General features: G+C 44.5%; 1 protein-coding gene across 1 annotated transcript in view; it reads right to left on the reverse strand.

Moving 5' to 3' along the window:
• HGFAC (HGF activator) overlaps nt 1-14,618 on the reverse strand; it is a 39,790-nt gene extending 25,172 nt beyond the window's left edge. The window contains exons 1-4 of the mRNA XM_054998800.1: nt 14,450-14,618; nt 8,313-8,382; nt 2,771-2,867; nt 622-695 (exon numbers count right to left, since the gene is read on the reverse strand). Of these exons, the coding sequence (XP_054854775.1) occupies nt 622-695; nt 2,771-2,867; nt 8,313-8,382; nt 14,450-14,518 (310 nt within the window). The 5' untranslated portion in view covers nt 14,519-14,618. The remainder of the gene's footprint in view (nt 1-621; nt 696-2,770; nt 2,868-8,312; nt 8,383-14,449) is intronic.
• Between the last annotated feature and the right edge of the window lie 7,403 nt (nt 14,619-22,021).

Below are 22,021 nucleotides of genomic sequence, written 5' to 3' on the forward strand. Positions count from 1 at the left end.
GCTTAATTCATGGGAATTAGACTGTCCTGATGAATTTTATTACCAGTCTTAAATACACAAGCATGATGAACATGCTCTGTCTTGAATCCTTCATATGTAACTGGTTGAACATTTTAATGCATTTTATCTGTTCATTCATACCCCTGCTTTTTTCTCCAATGGAGATCCAAAGTGGCTTAGAGCAACACTCTCTCCTCTTATATTTTATCAACACAAGCTAAACAGACTGCAATTTTTTTTCCTGCTGAAGATTACTTTAATCTTTGCTGCTTCCTTGGTTTGTATCCAGTCTGCACTTCAGCCTTCTCCAAACTAGAGATTATTATTTTGCTCGCATGTTTATTGAACCTAAATAAATGAAATTTTTATGAGCATTATCTAAGATTGAAGACGCCAAGCTCTAGAGACAGAGAATAGTATGTTTTCAGTTGAAGGTATAAACACTGCAAACATTTCAGTTATGGTATTTTTGTATTGTTTATTTCAAAACCTGCAAAACCTTGTTGATCAGAAGTACTTGAATGTGCACTCCTTGAGAAGGGCAACCGAAGCCTCTCTCAACCCACTTGAAGTTCTACTGCAAATAAAGTTGTCCCAGAAAGAATTCCTTGCTTCACTTACCTAGAGATTGGTTAGATGAAGTGGAGCAGTAACCCCATTGTCCGTCTCGGTCATGATTTCGTGTAGTTGAACACCTGAAAAAGTTAAAATGCTTCAAGGCAAGTCTTTCTCATCATGGGTAAGTAAGATGAATTTGTAATTTAGATTTAATAATAATAACATTTGATTTATATACCGCCCTTCAGAGCAACTTAACACCCACTCAGAGCAGTTTACAAAGTATGTTATTATTATCCCACGACAATCACCCTGTGTGGTAGGTGGGGCTGAGAGCTCCGAGAAGCTGTGACTGACCCAAGGTCACCACTGCTTCAAGTGGAGCAGTGGGGAATCAAAACCAGTTCTCCAGATTACAGTCCCACTGCTCTTAACCATACACCAAACTGGCTCTAGATCCAAACTGGTTTGGATCTAGAATGACTGTAAAGGAAGGGGGAGAGTTAGGATTGCCACCCTCCAGGTGGAGCCACAAGATCTCCTGGAATTACACTTGATCTCTAGATGACAGAGACCAATTTCCCTAGAGAAAAGGGCTGCTTTGTTGTCTTCATAGGCTCCACCCTCAAATCTCGAAGAGTTTCCCAACCCAGAGCTGGCAACCATTTTTTCTTTAAAGCAGTTCCTGAAGGTCCCTTGAGCACTCTCTTTCTTTCTCTCTCTCTCTCTCTCACATACTCCTCAGACCAGAATTTCAGGAGCTCTGTGAGCTTCAAGGCGGCAGTTCTGCTTCAACAGTATAATCTCATTGATGGTGCTTTGGATCCTGCCCCCCCCATGCAAGAGGCAACACCCTTCAGAGCCTTTTGAAAAAGAAAAGCAGATCTGAGGGAGCAACTGAGGAGAGAGGAGCAACACAGGGAGGAGCCAGACCCTTTCCTCTGCTTGTCAGCCCCTCCACGCAACATCCATTTGAAACTCTAAGGAAAAACGTCACAGCAGGAACATTTCAGGCAAGGAAAAAGCAAGAGAGGAAATAGTCACGTGCCACCTCCCATTCTTCTCCTTTGCTCCCAGACTCAGCTTCCCAAAACTGTTTTCCTTTTTTAAAAGAAAGGAATCAAGTTTCATCTATCTATATATATAAAGACAAGTGTCCTCCTGACTGACTCATCAATGCCCAGCCCAAACCCCTGGACCTAGAAACATGAAATTTGGGGAGAACGTTCCTTTTGTGATGTAGAGGCTCACTAAGAAGGGATTTTAAGAAATTCCCCCCTAAGGGGGTAAAAAGGAGTAAAATGTGTTTTCCCGAAGGGATACAGCTTCCTTGTGTGGCTGGCAGGCTGCTGTCTGCTTGCATCCCCACCCACTGCCAGCTTGGCGACTCTTCTCTGATTGGGCCAATCTTTCAAGGTCATTTGTATATGCGGGCTGATTGGGGCTCACAACATTCCACACCTCATCCCACCCCCCAGAGACAGCTGGAACACAGAGGTTATTTGCATATGTGGCCTGATTGGTCTTCACCTTCCACATTCTAAACAGTATGCAGTTGCTATTGGGAGTCATTGAATGCGTCCTGAGGTAAAATGCACCTCCCAGTCTTATCCTAAAAGTTTTCTAGGGTTGTTAATCTCCCTGTTGGGTCTGGCTTTCCTGTGTATTATAACTGGATTTAAAGTAGTTAAATACAGTAGCAAAGCATGGATATCAAGCTAGTTTCTATATAAAGTATCATTAGCCCCCTCAAAAGCCAGAGTGATGTAGTGGTTAGAAGTCAGACTAACATCTGGGAAACCCAGTTTTGAATCCCCATTCTGCCATGGAAGCCCTCTAGGTGACTTTAGGGCAGTATCACTGTGACTCACAAACTCAGCCCAACCTACTTCACAGTGTTGTGGTGAACATAAAATGAAGGAGAAGAAAATGGTGTAAGTCACTTCTGGTCCTGATTGAGTAGAAAGGGCAGAGTATATATAAAGTAAGATAAAAATAAATAAAATAAATAAGTGTGTGTTTGTTGCAGAAAAGAAAAGAGCAAGATGCCCTGGCATTTCAAAATATTTTAAGGGAAATATTTAATCAGTTCACCTGAAACTAAACTACATAACGGAATCACCTTAAAGTAATACACATCAAAAACCTTAACATCAACCACTGACAAACCATTTTTGAAAACTGGTTTTCGAAAGACTTGAGGTTGACTCACCATTTCTTCAGAGAAAATGCATTCGATATGCATGAGAAGTACAGCATGCCACCATGTCGAAAAGGAAATGTACATTGAGGGCCAGCCTCCATGAAGACTGAGAGACACAACAGAGACATAATTGGGGTGTTGAGTGAGCTGCTAGTGTGTATATAAAAACAAGTCAGTGGCCCCTGAGCTGTGCTGGATTCTTAACACAATGGCTGTTGGCCAACCATTCCACTTGTGTTGAGTGTGAGGGAAAACCCCAGGTCTGAAGCATTCCTTTGGCCCGTGAAACCTTCTTCCACTGGAAGAGAACTGAAACTTCCCTGTGAACCTTCCGTGTGAAGGCTGTCCACCATCCTGTTTTAAATGTGTATGGATTTTTATTGTATTTTAATATGTTGTTTATATTGTATTTTGTATTTTAATATGTTGTTATATCCGCCCTGAGCCCGCTGGCGGGGAGGACAGAATAGAAATTTGAAATAAATAAAATAAAATAAAAAATAAACAAACCAAAGGAAGGATGAGCCAGATTGAGTGGCAGAATCCTCAATATCTGTGATCTCTAGTCATTCTATTAGCTTGTGTCCTGTGTTACAAGTACAAAGTTTATTAATGTAGCCCTAGGCCGTAACATCAAAACAATCATACAGGATTAATACAGACCCTTACAAGAGACACAATAAACATATATGCATACCTAAAACATTACATAAAATAAACCTCATATGATATATAAAATAATTATTATAATTTAGATAAAATTCTATTAGGAACAGCCAAGGCTAATTTCTTCCTAAAGTTAATTGATAAAAGGATAAAACGAGTCACCTTAAAGGTAACCTCTGGAATGGTGCCAGCCAATAGAAAGTATATACAATCCTCCTCTGTACCATAAAAGTTAGTAAGGAATGGGTGCAAGAATTTCTTACGGATAGACAGATGAGGATGAGGGCAATGTAAGATCTAGTGAACAATATCATCTACCTGTTTTAAATTGCCGGAGCAAATGCGCTTTTCCAGGGGTAGTTTTGAGAATCTACTCTGGAGATAAGCAGCCGGCATGGTTTGAAAACGAGCTTGAGTGAATGCCTTTCTCAAGGAGGCAGCAGAGAGATCAGCCAGACAGCAGGAGAAAAAAAAATTTTCTTGAACCAGGGGCACCAAGGCAAAAATTTGGATTGCCCAGCAAGGCTGATATCTCGAAGGGCATCCTGGGCAACGATCCACTCACACATATCCCCCAAATCCCAGCACTTAACTACATCCAGCAAGGGCAGAGAATACAATCAGGAAGTGGTGGAGAATAATTTAAGCCACAGGTTCTCATCCATATAGTACTGGAAACAGTAGCTTACCAGGTGATCATCAGAAATATAGACTCGCTTCTTGCAATATTTCAGTAACTTCAAATGCACTCTAGATGTGATAGAGGGTAAACCAACCTCAAGTCTTAGGTAAGATGTGGGAGTTCTCTGGGGGAGGCCAAGGATTTTCCTTAAAAAGGAATTCTGAATGGCTTCTAACTGGGGTAATATTTTCACATTCCACCCCCAGATTTCTGCCCCATAGAGGAGCTTAGCAATAACCTTGCCTTGGAAAACTTTCTGGGCTGGTGAGATTAACTGAATTTAATAATGGCTCCCACAGAGCATCGCACAGATAATAATGTATCATTGAGGTGTGCCTGCCATTGACTGAGATACCTGGAAAGTTATACCAAGATATTTGAAAAAAGCGCATTGTTCTATTGCTTGAGCATTGACTGACCAACTGAGCGTAGGGACCTTGTTGTCAAAGACTACTATTTTGGTTTTGTTGTAGTTGATTCTTAGTTCCTCTCCTTCACAGTTATCTACCAGTCTCTTTAGCATCCTTCTAAGACCAATTAGTGTAAACAACATGATCGCCATGTCGTCAGCATATAATAATACGGAAATTTTCTGTTCGGCCAATGAAGGGGGAAAAAATTTCTGGGAGCTCATAACCAAAACAAGGTCATTTATATAGAAGTTAAACAAGAAGGGGGCCAATAGGCAACCTTGTTTAACACCCTTTCTCAAAGGAATAGGGTCCGTAAGTGCACCTTGAGCATCTACTCTTATCCTCACAGAAAGATTGGAAGGTAAATCTCTTAAAATTCTAAAAAGTCTCCTATCAATATCTGTGTTAACCAGTTTGGACCAGAGTCTAGAGAGCACAATGGAATCAAAAGCAGAAATGAGATCCACAAAAGCAACATAGAGATATCTTTTACTATTATTAGAATATGTATGAATCAAGGCCTTCAGGGTTAAACAATGATCAATGGTACTGTGGCCTTTTCAGAAGCCGGCTTGTTCAGGGTGAAGCAATTTAGTTGTATCTGCCCACTCTTCTAATTTACACAATAGGTGACGGATATAAAGCTTAAGTGAGATGTCCAATAAGTTGATAGGGCAATAATTTGCCGGGTCTTGCCTATTGACTTTTTTGTATATAGGAATTATAATGCTTTGTATCCAGGGGTCATTTCGTAGAAAAAGAGCTGGAGGAACTCATTAGCATAGCTCATTAGCACAACTTATTAGCATATGCCACACCCCCTTGCCATCACCTATCCTGGCTGTTTTGGACCCAATCCTGGCCATTCAGGGCCGAAATTGGGCCCAAAATGGCAAAAAGGGGCTGAACATGGCCGAAAAGGGGCCTCAAATGGTCAGGATTGGAACGCTGCTGAGTGGGAGAGTGATTCACCACCCGTCAGAAGCCCGATCCGGGCCGTTTTGGCCCCAATCCAGGCTGAAACAGGCCCAAAATGGCCGAGAGTCAGGTGGGTGGGGCCACCTGACATGTGACCTCTTTGGGGAACTACCGGAACTGCATTCCTGTGCGTTCCACCTTGAAATGAGCCCTGTTTGTATCCAATTTTCCAGGATGAAACAAGTAAAATTAATTTCTGAAAAAAGTCTAACTAGGATTGGGCTCCACCACTGTGAGTTTAGCTTGAACACCTCCAGATGGATCCATCATCTGGCTACATTCTGAGCATGTAACGGGGGCCCATAAGGGGAGGACCTCATGTTCTGGGGCATGATAATCAGCCATCAACTCATCCTGGGTGCTATTATAGAGAGTGTAGAAGTGGCAGAACCATGGGTCAGAAAAATTTGGGTTGTATCCAGTGGTAATGTCTGCTGATCAAAATCCCTTTAGAAATTTTCCCACCTCCCCACTACTGCTGTAGCCCAAAATGCTGCTGGGAGAGGGGGTTGCCATGGGAGGGAGAAATTGGTAAAAAATACCCTTCCTTTTCAGTTTGAAGAAAACCTCCACTGGATCCAAGCCATTGCATTATAATCAAGGTGTAGACTAACCAAAGGGGGTCCCTCCAATATACAAACTGTAAAGCTCAAGACAACTCGGAGGGAGTAATATTACTGCAATATGAAATATGAAATATGTTGAATTTAATAAAGTGCTAAGTGCAACCATGTCCAGCCTCTCACATTCACATCACACGGTAGGAGCCGACGGGACACATTCACATCACACAGTTGGTAGGAGCCGACAGGACGTCGGCTCCTACCAACTGTGTGATGTGAATGTGAGAGGCTGGAAGAGATTACACACTGTGCCCATGAGGAAGTTCCAACACGAAACGGGGATTGGAAATTGCTGGCTTAGACCCGTAGGGCTGTTCTTGGTGTGAGATTCAGCTCAAGGTCGTTTTCTATCTGACCAACTCCTGGTGGTCCTCGAAATAAGAGTTCCAGTTCCAGGTTGCCTTCCATCATCATTGCCTCTTCATATGTACTATGGACTCTTCACCGGTTGTACTGCTGCCTGTATAGACACTGTATGAACTACTGTCTGAGTAGACACTGTATGAACTACATAGACGGCTATATTGCTGCTAGCTCTGTGTATCTAGCTCTATTTTTGAATGTTATTCATGAGATGAGGTATATGAAATATTTATGATATTGCTTTAATTGATTGTGACACAACACGGTTGCACTTAGCACTTTATTAAATTCAACATATTTCATATTTCATATTGCAGTAATATTACTACCTCCGAGTTGTCTTGAGCTTTACAGGTTATAATCAAGGTGTGGCAAAATATTCAGAGTTTCGCCTGTCAAAAGAAATGCCATCAGACTCCATGAGTATTTCTCTCCATCCTCTTGCCCTGCAATAAAGGGACAGGCTCAGAAGACCAAGGACCCCCTGCCAACGTTTCAGGACGCACCTCTGTTCCTCTCTGTTCCCTCCTTCTTGTCCCCCAGCTGGCACCCTTCTGCTCTTCAAGTGGTTGTGTTTGTAGCTGTGAATTACTGCCAGGTGCCACCAGTTTTATTATAGAACCCGACAGTCTGTGAGGGGGTTGTATAGTTCCCAGATCAGCATCGAAAGAATTGTGCACTCCTTGCAGGAGTGTAGAAATTGGTCATCTCCTTTTTATATATTTGAATTTTAAAAAAGCATTACACAGAAAAATTTACATTGCTCTATTTCAGAATTCCTCAGCTAGAAAACAGGACGGCTGGCCGATACATGCAATAAATGCAGGACACAAATGCATTGTCTCAATTAGGCTTTTTTGCCGGTGGGAGCTGCCTGCTTGCACTTTTTGTTCTCTGCTTGTGGCTCCTTTGGGTATGAATGGTGTTGTCTGCCAGGAAATCCTACTGAGCTACTGGACTTCACCCCTAGCTCCGCCCACCCACTCCAGCCAGGGAGGTTCGCTGTTTTCATCTGTGAAACTGGAAGGCGTGAGAATATGGGCAAGGTCTGAAAACGGGTGCAGTCAGAGTAGACCTATTGCTGTGGGAAAGATAGTTCTGCCACGAAGAAAGTAGGTGTGCTTGCCAGAGCTCATGGAGGCACTTGCCAATTAAAGGAAACAATTTAAATAAAGATCCAGAGGAGTTAGCCGTGTTAGTCTGTAGCTGCAAAATAGTAAAGAGTCCAGTAGCACCTTTAAGACTAACCCACTTTATTGTAGCATAAACTTTCGAGAACCACAGCTCTCTTCATCAGATGCATCTGATGAAGAGAGCTGTGTTTCTCGAAAGCTTATGCTACAATAAAGTGGGTTAGTCTTAAAAGTGCTACTGGACTCTTTACAATTTAAGTAAAGCATCTCCTCCCAGTACAGCCAAGTCTCCATTGACAGGCTCCTGCAGTGGGAAGGAAGTGCACGTCTTCTTTCACCGCAAGAGGTTCTGGGCTGTCACTTTACAATGAAGGAGAACGAGCTGTCTGTTCCCGTTCTTATACCGAAAAAAGTAGGCTTGACGCCCGTATTCCCTTGGTACCGACACACCTTCCCTTCCCCCTCCCCATCCTTGCTCATCAAACCAATGGGTAGTGAGCCAAAAATGGCCATAGTCCGGACTCCGTTGCACGTGGCTTGCATTATCAGCTCAGACATTTTGAAGTTTCAATAAATAGTTAGCTGGATTGTGGCCAACTCAAGCTGAGGGAACAATCTGGCATGTATTTTTATAAGCAAGCAAAGAAAGAAATCTGAGTTTGTTTCTGAAGCATATTAAACCATCTTTGGTACCTCTGGGATGATGAACTTCGTGCTCACCATCTTCTGTTCCAGCTGAGTCATCATGACTTCTCCATCTCTCCTACAAATAAAAATTATGACTAAATATTTTTATGCATTTATTTACATTATTTATAGTACACCTTTTCCACGGGGATTCAAGGCAGATTACACAGAGTGAGTCAGGATGCTTCATGGATCGTTCTGCCAGAATCAAATTCCTTTTCAGAAAACTTGTAGATTTTATTATTATATTAGCTTGACGCTCGTGCTTCGCTACGGTATTTAACTACTTTAAATTCAGTTATAATACTTATAGGTATGTAACATTTTTTGGTTTGTGGGTTTTGTTTTGTTTTTAGTTGGATTTGTAGTATAATAGCATAGTACCCAAGCTTCACAAAGGTGTTTGAATAAAGCAAAGTGTGTTGATGCCAAAAACTGATAAAGTGAATTTCGAAATGTAATATTTATTGAAGAGATTTTAAAAGGAAAAGATTGTAGTACAATAAATAAAGTGAAAAATACATACAACCAGTTTTTTTCTACTGAAGGATCTCTTTGAAGACCTCATTGGTGGTTTTCCCCACAGGTGCTAGGATCACCAGGCTGCTGGGTGAGCTCACTCTGCAGCAGGCCATGTAGAACTGCCCGTGTGAGAAGCAGTCCTCCCTCAAGTCAATTCCTGCCACCTTCAATATCTGCCCCTGGGACTTGTTGATCATCATAGCAAAGCAGGCCTTGAGGGGGAACTGCAGTCTCTTGAACTCAAAGAGGTTATCTGATGGTATGAGTGGTATGAACACCGACTACGCCCCGAGCACTGCTGGTGAAAAATGTGGCCTCGATGATGTTCCTGTGGAGGGCTTTCACTTGTAGGCTGGTGCCACTGCAGAGTTTGTGTGGGCTGAGGTTCTGGAGCAGCATCACTGGAACCCCTACTTTGAGGAGAAGTTTGTAGTCTGGGATGCCAAGAGGGTTGAGCATGTTGAGGAACTCCACAGGGTAGTGGACAGCATCATCCATTTGCACCACTGAGTCCACAGATCTGTACTCCATTTCTGCCCCTTCGAGGGAGTTAAGTTGTGTTTCATTAATGATGGCAGCCTTGTTGTACTTACGGGTCAGAATAGCATACTTGCACAGCCAGGTCATGGACTTCTCTGTGATAGTGATGATATCAGAGTACATCATGGCTGTCAGGTCTGCTAGGTCTGTTAGGTCTGCTAGGGTCATCACTACTGTGCCCAGGCCTGCAAGGATTCCAAGTCCACCTTTCCCTTGGACTCGGGATACGCTCCATCCCCTATTTTTAGTAGGAGTTCAGAGAATTCCCCAGCGGACACCTCACCTCTCAAGTAGACCCTCATGTTCTTTCTTAGTAAGAGTTTCCTGATGAGGGGCCACAGATACGATGCCTTGACACACACGGTAACCTCATCAGCTCGAGTAGCTCTTGGGAACTGTCTGCAGTTTCCTTGACCTGATTTTAACCTCAGAACACAGAGTTCCACAGCTGACCCATCAGGGAGGTGGAGGATGTGAGGAGGCAGGAGCCTGCCAGCCACACAAGAAAGCCAGGCCACACAGGGAGATTGGCAACCCTAGAGGGGAAGACTGGGAGATGTATTTTTACCTCATGACACATTCAATGACTCCCAAAAGCAATTGCATACTGTTTAGAATGTTTGGGTGATGACCAATCAGGCCGCATATGCAATTGACCTCAGGGAAGAATGGCTGAGTTGGCAGTTGGCGGGGGCGGGGGGAGGAGAAGCCTGCCAGCCACACAGGGAAGCTGTATCCCTATGGGAAAACACATTTTACTCCTTTTTACCCCCTTAGGGGGTGGATTTCTTAAAATCCCTTCTTAGTGAGCCTCTACATCATGAAAGGAACGTTCTCCCCAAATTTCTCATTTCTAGGTCCAGGAGTTTGGGCTGGGTGTTGATGAGTCAGTCAGAACACTTGTCTTTATATATATAGATTTACCGCTTATGTTTTACAGGGCTTCAAGATGGTGTACAATAAAAAAATAAAAGAATTAAAGTCAATAAAACAAGAAGGATCAGCAAAAATAGCAGCTCAGAAAATGAGGAAGACTGAACAACAATTAATTATTGAAGGACAGCTGAGATAGAAACTCTAAGCAGTGGAGTCAGGCCAATTTTTTAAGGAATGGCATTCTGGGACAGCTGCTGAAAAGGACGTGCCAGGCATATATATTTCCTGTTCTACTGGAATCTGAATCGTGGCACCTCCAGCTCACCTTAAATTTTAAGGAGGCTCATAGGACATTTCTTGAGATGCCCAGAGACAGAAGTCCCTGTCCATGGATCGTCATACAGGCTCAGATGAGGGAAATCCAGTCCAGCCTTTGATCAAGGGCCAGATATTAATTGGGAAGAGGCAGCTAAAGAAGGCACATGGAGTTTGCTCAAGCCAGTTAGCCTAGGCTTGCCAATGTCCAGGTGGGGCTTTGAGATCTCCCAGGATTACAACTGGTCTCCAGATTAGAGATCAGCTCCCCTGGAAGAAATGGCCACTTTGGAAAGTGGACTATGTAGAGTTGCCAGGTCTTCCCTAGCAACCTGTGGGGGGAACTTACCAGATCAGGAGGGCTCATCGGCAACATCATGACATCACTGGCACCACATTGACATCACTTCCAGGCACATGGGGAGTGATGATAACAGTATGTTGGGACACTGGTGACAGTCCCCCCACCATTTCCTGCCATTCCTCTGCCAGGGGATTGAAAAGTCTGACTCAATGGTACTATCCCCTGCCAAGGTCCCTCCTGTCGGAGACCCGCGTTGGCTGGGCTCTCTACCTGCTGACAATTCCTCCTCCTCAGAGGAGGGGCTGGAAGAGCCAGCGGGAGACCTACCCGCAGTCCCTGAAGAGCCATCCAGCGACCAGCAACCCAGTCCCTCAGCACAAGATAGCGAAGGAGAGGGGTAGTGCAGACAGGTGGAGGAACCGGCGCCTCGGAGAGCCAAGCCTTTTGAGCCAGCAGCAAGGCAGAAGGCTCGAGCAAGAGAGGCGGTTTGGGAACGGCGATAGAGTGCGCACCTGCAAGCGCAGCGATGGGCGGAGCTGAACACCAAGGACGAAGCGGGGCAATCAAGTGAATGAGAAACACCTGGCCCTCGTCCTCTTATGCCGTCCTGAGCTTATAAGGGGAATGCTGGGCAGAGCCCAGTGTGGGAGCAATGTCGTTCACCACTCCTTGCACCCAGCACCTCAGCTCCTGGAAGCTTTATCTCTGCCTTGTACCCTGCCCTCGCTCAGATAGACCTCCAGTGTCCTGACCTTGGCTTTGTCCTCAACCACCCCTTGCTCGTCTCTGCGTGGAACTGATGCCTCGGCTTTTCAGACCTCGGCTTGGCATTCTGACTCTCCTCTGCTTGCTCTCCTGACGGACGGACTTTCTGGCTCCCGACCCCGGCGTGCTTTGGACTCTCGCTCTCTCCCTCCTACTCAGCCCAGCGCCCAAGAGGGAACCCCAGCCCTGACCATGATACCTCCCCTCCCCAAACCCCACCCTTCCCAGGCTCCACCCCCAAATCTCCAGGAATTTCCCAACTCAGGGCTGGCATCCATGGAGACTGCTAGTTTGGGATCTGGCCCTACAAGGTAGGGGACTGGCTGCCCTGGGTCTGGCATGCTGGCAATATCGTCTAGATCTAAGTCTTCAGGGGTAGGTGCTTCAATTGAGCTCAGAGTCTGGAAGAGGCTCCAGAGGGGGTCTGAAGAGGTGTCCCCTGAGCTTCCTGGTCTCTCCCCAGGGTGGTCTCTGGCTCATCCTGATCCCAAGTCTAGCCAAGGAGGGGTCACCACAGTGGCCACGGCAGTGTTTCAGGATTGGTATAATGTGGTTTTGCCAACTAATGCCAGCCAAGAACTGGCTGCAACACCAGCGAAAGCTTTCAAAATGTGTTCAAGGGCAGTCTCACTTACAGTACATTACAGTAGTCCAAACTAAATGGTCTCTAAGGCATGGGAGACAATAGTGACATCTCCATCTAAGGACACAGCTAGTGAATCTGTGGGTGCTCCAAGAGGTTCTTTGAGCCATTTGTAGCACCCAGGTTTCCAGAAGCACTGTAGGCTCGAAGAGCACCGACAAGCTGCAATACTGGTTTTTCAAGGAAAGTGGATTCTCATCCAGGAAATCGGTCCATTGAATAGCCCACCAGCATGAGTTTGATTTTTTTTAAACTAAGCTTGAATTTATCTACCGTCCCGTCAATCCAATCAATTACTGGGTTAAGACCCATGTCTAGGGATGAAGCAAATGAATGACATCCTGTCCCACTCCCCTTGCGAACCATTCCTTGGAGTTTCAGGCAGGTGTTAAAAGCATGGACACTGAGAGCCAAGATACAAGTGACTTTTTTCACGTGGAGAACACTTGATTTTGCAAGTTTTCCTGGGCAGTGAAGTCCGAGTGTCCTTCCCCTGTCTGATAGAATCGCTGCCTGAAGAGCCAGAGAAAGCCAGCGGCGGCAGCAGCTTTTGCAAACCGTTCCTCCAGTCACAAGCCTGCTGCTCTGGACAAAGCCGCCATGTCGGTGAAGCTCCCCAGGAGCAGGACACTGAGGGAGAAAGTAGCAGTTGCCTGCCCCCAAACAACCATTGAGAGCCCTCTTGTCTAGCAGGCTTGTGACTGGAGAACAATTTGCAAAAGGGAAGGACACTCGGACTTCAGTTCCCAGGAAAACTTGCGAAAACAATCAAGTGTTCTCCACCTGAAAAAAGTCACTTGTAGCTTGGCTCTAAAACTAACCCACTGAGGAATGCTACAGGATAATTCCCACAGGCAGAATAGTAGTCTGTATGACACTGCAATCCCTTGGGAGTTTGCTAAGGGTTGTCTTGAGTAAACCACGTGTAACTTATGACAGAGAACAGAGAAAAGAACCCAGAGTCCTTCACAGCAGCTTGTTTAGCCAGCTTACCCACAGCCATAAGTAAAACTCTGGCCGGAATTGCTCCAGAATAGGGTTGCCAGCCAGGTCCCCTTACCCTCTGGGTGGGAGGCAGGAGAACTGGCATTCACCTTTTTCCCCAGGAAGTGATGTCATTGCGCAGGCCACGTGCCATGCCTGGGAGCAATCCTGTGCCCCGTAGCAGGAAGTTTGGAGCTGAAATCGGCTTGCTGTGGAGTGCGGGAGCACTGCCGGGGCGGCACAATGCAACGGGCCCTGGAGTGCTCCTGCACTCCGCAGCGGGCCAGTTTTGGCCAATTTGGGGCCAAATTGAGCCCTTTGGGGGCCTGCTGGGGAGTGTGGGAGCACTGCTGGGAGGACCCTGGAAAGCTCCTGCACTTCACCGCAGGCCAATTTAGGCCCCAAACAGGCCCAATTTGGCCCGTTTGGGACCCAAATTGGCCCACTGCAGCACTCAGGAGCGTGCTGCACTGCCCAGGAGCTCATGTCCCCCGCCTTTCCCCATGCCAGCCAGGTAAGCAGGGGTGGGGGTGGAGGGTGGGAGCGGTGGATCCCTTGCCCCCACCAGGGGACTGGCAGCCCTACTCCAGACCCTGGTACAAAACATTAAATTGACTTATTCAGAAGTCCCAGGATTCTGTCTTCTAAAACCCCCTCCACCCCAAGGAATGTACCACCACACAGCTATGTCATCAAGCCTCAGTTCTGTGAAGAACCCCAGAGGGATGCCATGATATAGAAGAATTCCAGCAGTTTCATACCCTCTTCAGAATGGAAGGTTTTCCACACACACACAGCACGATCAAAAAAGAAAACCACACCTTTCTAAATCCATTGAAGTCAATGGGTTTAGAAGGGTGTAACTCTGTTTCGGATTATAGTGACAGTCTAGTTTACTGAAGACACATCAAATTCTTTGACAAGTATAACAATTTGCAAGTGCATCTTTTCCAATAATATTATTAAACTATTGCCTGGGAGGAAGATCCCTGTGAAAGGCTGCTGTCCAGCTCTCCGTTACACTTTGGGCTCCTCCTCACACCTTTTGTGAGTGTTTGTGGGCTCAGCCCCTCCAAAGCATTTTAAAATTTCCATGTTAAACACAGAGCATATGTCCCCTGCAACTCAAGTGGGACTTCGGTCTCAATAAATATACTGAGTACTTTACTGTTGTGAGAAAAGAGTCGCACTTACCGTCCTATTAGTAGCCGTGCTCAAAGCCAAGCTCAGAGCAATGATCATGGAACAAATATGGGATTGCATCCTTTCCTCTTATTGGGCAAAAAAGAGAGAAGAGTTCTCCTAGTGCAATACCTGTTTTTGTGCTTGAAAATCTGAGGAGGGTCACCAAATCGACAGAAGAGCGACTGGTAACTCTCTTGATTTTAGAGTATGTTTAACTTTAAGTAATCACTGCTTTCATCAGTGTTAATCATTAACGGGTGAGTGGGGAAAGATTTAGAGATGTTAACAGTAGGTCTTGGAATGAATCCATACATTTATCCCAGGAGTCTAACAATTAAGGATTTATTTAGTTATTTATTATTTTATTTATGTCATTTTATAGTCCACCTTTCTCACTGAGAATCAAGGCGGATTACACAGTGTGAGATTAGTACAGTGTGAGATTAGTACAGACAGTATCAGGAACATTTCCATAAACAATGCCATAGGGTAAATAGATACAAGTTCACAAAGACTAGCATTAGCAGGAATCTATTTCAAATCCTTTCCCTCCCACAAATCCCCTGGCCAGTTGTTACAAACTGCACAAAAATAATAGATTTGTTCCCCAAAGCCCTTTTAGCTAGTGTGTTCTATTCACACACTAGTTTGGTATATACCAAAACTTACCGGGCTTAACTAAAAAAGGAGTTACATTGAAAGGACCGAACTCCCCCCTCCCTTTCTTACCCTGTTTTGAATCTTCAATAAAGAGTATTATGATAACGCTTCCCTTAAATTTTAGCATTGTGGCTAAGTGTCTAAATCAATTGTCTCTTACTGAAATTTTACTTCCCTTCTGAGGGGAAGCATTAGCAGGAATGGTGACGTCCATGGTTCCTAACTCATTAGCGGATCATCTGAGATCCCCTCTCCGTACAATACAGCCCTCCTATCTGAGTAAAAAGCCTTTTTGAATAATTCGGTTTTGCAGAAAGCCAGGAGAGTGGGGGCTCTCCTGACCTCCTCAGGCAGGCCATTCCACAGGGTTGGGGCCACCACAGAGAAAGCCTGTGTACGGCTCCATTTTGGGTTGGCCAACATTTGTTCAGCCTTTCCACTCCCCACCCCCCCACCCCACCCCATTCTCGTACCTCAGAATAAATTGCCATACTGTGTTCTGGTTTGTTATAAGTGAAAAGAATTTGCTTGCAAAGAACTGGCTTGAGTGTGTGGGGTGGGGTTGTTTGTTCTTTGAGGGTTTTTCAAATTATTATTTCCAGGTTTCTGAGTAGCGTTCCTACCCAGTCTGTGAAGCGTCTCGCCCTTGTTGCTGCCAGTATTTTTGGCAGTAACAGACATGAAAAACATGTATTAGTTCACAGGTCCTGTCATATCACTTATACTAGATAGGACCAGATTGCCGTTAATTTAACTGCTCAGGCAGTTGTCTCCTAGCATCATCTTCTGAAACTGGTTGGCCAGTAGGAATAGCAGCACTACAGTGCAGTGTCCCAGATACCCACCTCAGCTTGCTAGTCCAGAAAGATGCTGAGTTATTCTTTTCTGAAGGAAGCCTCCAGTGTCTTCCAGGCAGCATATGTGGTACAGCCTCTAGGCCCTGTGGGACCCACCCTCTTGGGTATGACAGGTGTTTGTTAGGTCTCGGCTGCCAACAGAGGCACTAGAGTGAGGAGAGAGTTGTGTCAGCACAGACTGGGGAACATTTTGAGAACATGCTCTGCTTGCAACCTTTGCTGAAACAAGAGCCATAACAAGAGTGCAGGTTTTAAAAAAAAACAGGCTGCAAATGCACCCACTCCTGAAATTCTGTCAGCCAATTTAAATGAGTTGAGAATAAACTCGTTTGCACTTAAGCAGGAATACATTTTTAGATGTACTCGAATTCTCTGCTGTTCCACCCACTTTCTTTATTAGCATATCAGACGCCCCCACTCCATGTTTCCAAGAGGTTTATAGTTTTAAAGACATCATGCCTAAGGAAGATCATCCGGCCTATGGAGCTAAGGAGGCTGCAGCCTTCTCTGTCATCCTGGAAGAGGCCACTTTTTGTTCTGTAGATCCATTGCGCTGACCCCAAGAGATTGTTTTCTACATCCAGGGAAAGCAAGCTGTCAAGTTGTAACTGACTCATCATGACCCCATGAAGTTTCGCGGCAAGAGCTGAGCAGAGGTGGTTTGCCATTGCCTTCTGCTGCATCGCAACCCTGATCTTCTTTGGTGGACTCCCATCCAAGTACCAACCCTGCTTAGCTTCCAAGCTCTGACAAGTTTGGGCTAGTCTGGGCTATTAGGGCTGCTATTTTCTACGTGAAGGGAGCCGCTAATTACACAGAAGCAGGGCTTTTTTTCAGCTGGAACTAGGGGGGAACGGAGTTCCGGAACCTCTTGAAAATGGTCACATGGCTTGTGGCCCCACCCCCTGATCTCCAGACAGAGGGGAGTTTAGATTGCCCTCCGTACCACTCAGCGGCACAGAGGGCAATCTAAACTCCCTTCTGTCTGGAGATCAGGGGGTGGGGCCACAAGCCATGTGACCATTTTCTCCGAGGGCAACCCACTGAGTTCCCCCACCTCTTTTCCCAGAAAAAAAGCCCTGCACAGAAGTGAAATTGCCCATAAAGATGTCATCTGCTGAGCACTTGCTCGACAAAGGATAAGTGAGTAAGTCTGAAGCCCATTCAAGTTCTGGATGGGCCTATCTCAAGGATTTAGGACGGACTCCTGCAACTACCTCTTCTAATAGGAGGTGATTTTTGGCAGTCGCCTCACAATGGAGATTCTTTTAAAGTTCAACATATGCTGAGCTGCTGTGGGGGAAGGAGAGATGGGGAAGCTCCTATGTCATCCCATAATTGTATGATAGTAGGCGGAGGGAGGAAGAACCTCCTTAGCATGTGATGGGATAGGTTAACAATACTGTGGTGTCAGGCAGGGGATTTTTTCTGGGAAAAGAGGTGGCAGAACTCTCGATGAAAATGAGGAAGAAACACACAGGATTCTTTGAAATCATATTATTTCCAAGCACTATTGCCAAGTATTTTCAAGAGGTGCCGGAACTCTGTTCCCCCTGAAAAAAAGCTCTGTCAGGTGAGACTGTCAGTGTTATGGACCATTGAGGTATGCAGGAAAAACTTGAAAACTTGATGCCCTTTCTTTTCTGCTGAGAACCAAATTTTGCCCACAGAAGGCTGGCCTGTTTTTGGAAAGGAAAGGCTGCGTGGGAGGTTGAAACTCCAGCATTTCTTGTTACAGGATGCGGATCAGATGGTTCAGCAGTTCCTTAGACAGCAAATAGAACCATCTTTCACCATAATATGTGCAATATAGAGAGACTGCTGTGCATTATAACCTGCCCCCAATATAAAGCAATAATAGAGACATAAGTTGGGCCCTGCACAGAGTCCTGATGCCAACTTTGCCCCATCTCCACTTGGGCAAGACCTTACAACAGGGCTGATTCATCTGCCTGTCCTTCGATGTGATATCCTCCATCACCTGGCAACAATAACTCTTTGCTTTCTCTGTAGATCAAAAAAAAAGTCAATCTCCAAGAAAAAGAGTAAACAGGCACAAGTCTGACATGAAAAATGGCAGAATTGAGAAACCAGGACATACGGCTGCTGATCTGAATGTTAACATTATTCAAAAAAGGAAAGAACTTTACAACGTTCGATTTAATAATATTTGATTTATATACCGCCCTTCAGGACAACTTAACACCCACTCAGAGCGCTTTATGACTGTTAATATAAATCCCACAACAATCACCCTGTGAGGTGGGTGGGGCTGAGAGAGCTCTGAGAGAGCTGTGACTGACCCAAGGTCACCCAGCTGGCTTGAAGCGGAGGAGTGGGAATCAAACCCGGCTCTCCAGATTAGAGTCCTGCTGCTCTTAACCACTGCACCAAACTGGCTCTTTGTTGAAAAGGAAGACACCAATGTAAGATGGGTATATTTATCAGTATGCTTATAACAGTAGCCTTACTGGATAAGATTCCTGCTTCTCCTAATCCGGCATCCTGTTTCTCACAGTGCCAATCAGATGCCCTTCGAAGGCCTGTAGGAGGTCAGAGTGGACAAAGCCTCTCTTTATTGCTCCCTCAACAACTGATATTTAGTAGTTTACTCTGAACACGGAAGTTTCATTTAATTGTTATGGCTACTAGCCATTGGTGCGCCTGTCATCCATTAATTTGTCTAATTCCTTTAAAAAAGCAATCCTTAACAGGTCTACTTGACATTGTACTCAGGTCTATTCAATGCAGCAGTGCAGCTTACTCCCAAGAAAGTGTCCTTAAGATTACACTGTCAGTCAGCTAAACTAGTCACCATAACTACATTGATTGGACTGAATTCCATAAATTAATTTCAATCAATCTTCCAATCAAAAATAAATTAAGACTTGACTTCTGTCTTTCCTGAATCTATTGCACATTAACTTAATTGGGTGCCCCCAAGTCTGTTATTATGGGAGAGAGAGAGAAAAACTTTGTCCACATTCTCTACCCTATGCACCTCTATCATGCCCCCTGCCCCCAGTTGTCTTTTCTGTAAATTAAAAAAGCTCCAATGACCTTGCGTTTCCTCAAAGGGAAGGTGTTCTGGCTTCTGAATTGTTTTGGTTGACTTTTTCGGCACTTTTTCCGAGCACAACAATATCATTTTTGAGAAACAATATCCAGAACTGTATACAGCATTTAAAATTCCTCAGGATAGAGTTTGTCTTTCTCACCACTGCCACACACTGAGTCCTCATCCATTTTTTTAATGCACCAATGTTGCAATATGGCAACACTGTTGTTTAAAAAAAATTAAAAGGGATTTACTTCTTACTGTTTTGCATAGCGTGCACACACAACATACTTTTTAGTCCATTCTTAAATTTTCTCTTAGTCGTATTGCAGCTGATATGATTACGAAACTTGCAAGGTTTTTTTTAATGCACCAACATGCAACGTTGTTGTTTAAAATGTTTTTCTTTTAAAAAAACATTGGATTGGTTGATGTTCAGCCACTCATGATGCAGGGAGATAACGGGGAGGATAAAAGGCCGGGCCGGGGCCAGGCTTCACACCAAAGGAAGCATTCTGTGCTTCAAAAGAAGCCATGATGTGACTTTATTGGAAAAAAAATTGGGGAATGTGGATCTTTTCTGCACTGGGCTTTTTAAATCAGTGCTGGCTCCATTTCTCTCCAGAGCTCTGCATTCGTGGTCAAAATACCCTGATTCAGTATCCAACCTGCTTCCCAGAGGTTTTTTTTTTGCATTCTGCACAGTGAAAGCTTTCATCAGCTGCAGAGATGATTCCCCCGCAAGGTTTAGAAATGCTGGCTTAGCGCTGTAATCACTTTTCCCAATCAGTGTAATGCTCACATCTTGAACCAGTTCCTGCAGCTGAGTCAGGGGACCAAGTCCTCTCCTCTACTCATTCCATGACCCAAGCACACTTGTTTATGATGTCTAGAATTTTTCCCCCAAGACAAAAACACACATTTATCTCCCTAAATGTGAAGGTACTTGAAGTCACCGCTTTGTATTCTGCTGGTTGCCTTATTTCTTTCTCCATTTCAACATCATGCTCAGCCAGGTGATCATATACCCCTGCATTTCAGACCTGGCATTTTCATATCTAATAATTCTCTCTCTCTCTCTCTCTCTCTCTCTCTGTGGGTATTTATTAAGATTTCTAGTTTTTTAGTCTCCATGTCTTCACTGGCATGAAATGCCGCTCCACCTCGAATATGTCCTTTCTTATCCTTTTAAATAGTTCTTTACGCACAAGACTCAAAGGGTTGCCATTGGAGACGAGTTATCATCAAGGTGGGATTTGCCCTGTGGGCTTCCACAGGACGTAGTCTCATCCCGCATGCTATTCAATCTTCATGTAAATCCCTTAGGAGAAATCATTTGTAGTTTTGGAATTGGTTCTCATCATGCTGATAACACCCAGCTCTGGATCTCTCTATCCAAATCTCCCAGTGATGTAATTGAGGTCCTGAGCTTGACTGCTGTTGTCAAATGACTAAGAGTGAATAAATTGAAAATGAATCCTGACAAGATGGAGGTGATGCTGGGTGGGAAGGCTGAGGTCCTAAAGGACATTGTGCTTTCCACTTGTCATTACAAGTGGGTTCAGCTGTCACTTGCTGATTCAGTTAAGAGCCTAGGAGTTATACTAAACTCAGCATTAGTCTTGCAAAATAAAGTTAATACAGCTGCAAAAACTCATGCATTCTACTCCCATTCTGCAGTCACTCCACTGGCTGCCCGTCAATTGCCAAGACCAACTCAAGGTACTGGCTATCACATACAAAACCCTTCATAGCCTTGGATCCTCCTATCTTTCTATAAGATGGCTCTTCTTGCTAGACTCTACTACAGCAGCTTTGCACAATTGGGCAGAGCCTGGCCATTTCCCCACGTCTTTCCTGCCTGCAGAAGATTGCGTGAAGGACCCGGAAATCGTGCCAGGAAGATGCTGTTATCCAGGAGTTTTGCATGATTTTGTGCAAAACTCCCAGATAACAGGGTCTTCCTGGTGCAATTTTGCGCGAGAAGACGCGGTCTTCCAAGTCTTTCGCGCAATGTTCCGCAGGCAGGTAAGGCGTATGGAAATGGCCCCTTTTGCAGGTACCACACTGCAAATGGGTGAGATCAACAACTTCCCTTGCATGCACATTCTCTGCTGCGCCTCCACCCCTTTGTAGAATGACCTGCCTGAGAAGATCACGAGGGGGCTCACGCTTTTGTCGTTCTGCAAACGGAGGGAGAGCATTTCTGTAACGGGAATAGGGCAGTTGTATAGCTGGATGGCTCAGGAAGGTGCTTTTATAAACGGAATGGGACTGTGAACTATGCCATTGTGTATATAGTTTGTATTATCTGTTTGCCGTGTGAATTATCTTGCTGTCCCTACATAGTGCTTCCACAGTGGCATTGTTAATGTATGTCTAAAACTTATGCTTTGTTTTCAGATTCTTCTAATTTCATAAAAACACATGCTACAGTAAATCTTTTAGCAGGTCAGAGTCAGATTATGCCTCCATCTTGGGCTGTATGACCACCAATAGCACAAGGCCATAGATAAATTTGGTCTATTAACTTTCAAGGAAAGTTTCAAAGAAACTAATAATAATCCCTTATGAGTGCCTCTCAGCCTTCCCTAACCCCCTCAACCACCAATTTCAGCTCAGATAATGCTCTGCTGCATTTAATAACAATAACAATAACAATAACAATAACAATAACAATAACAATAACAATAACAATAACAATAACAATAACAATAACAATAACAATAAACAACAAACAACAAACAACAAACAACAAACAACAAACAACAAACAACAAACAACAAACAACAAACAACAAACAACAACAATAATGCTCTGCTGCTTTAATATTTTAAAACAGTTCTATCCTGCCTTGGTAAAAAAGCTAACAGTGGCTAAATGTACCAATTTTGTGGATTCCAGGCCATCATGAGTTCAGAGCTTTAGAATACCTCTTTTTGCAAATGTTCATTTGTCTCCCCTCAGTCATTGGCCGTTTCCACACTACTCACCTTCATCCGGAAC

The sequence above is a fragment of the Eublepharis macularius genome, chromosome 15 (genome assembly GCF_028583425.1).
Source record: "Eublepharis macularius isolate TG4126 chromosome 15, MPM_Emac_v1.0, whole genome shotgun sequence".
NCBI classification, from domain to species: Eukaryota; Metazoa; Chordata; class Lepidosauria; order Squamata; family Eublepharidae; genus Eublepharis; species Eublepharis macularius.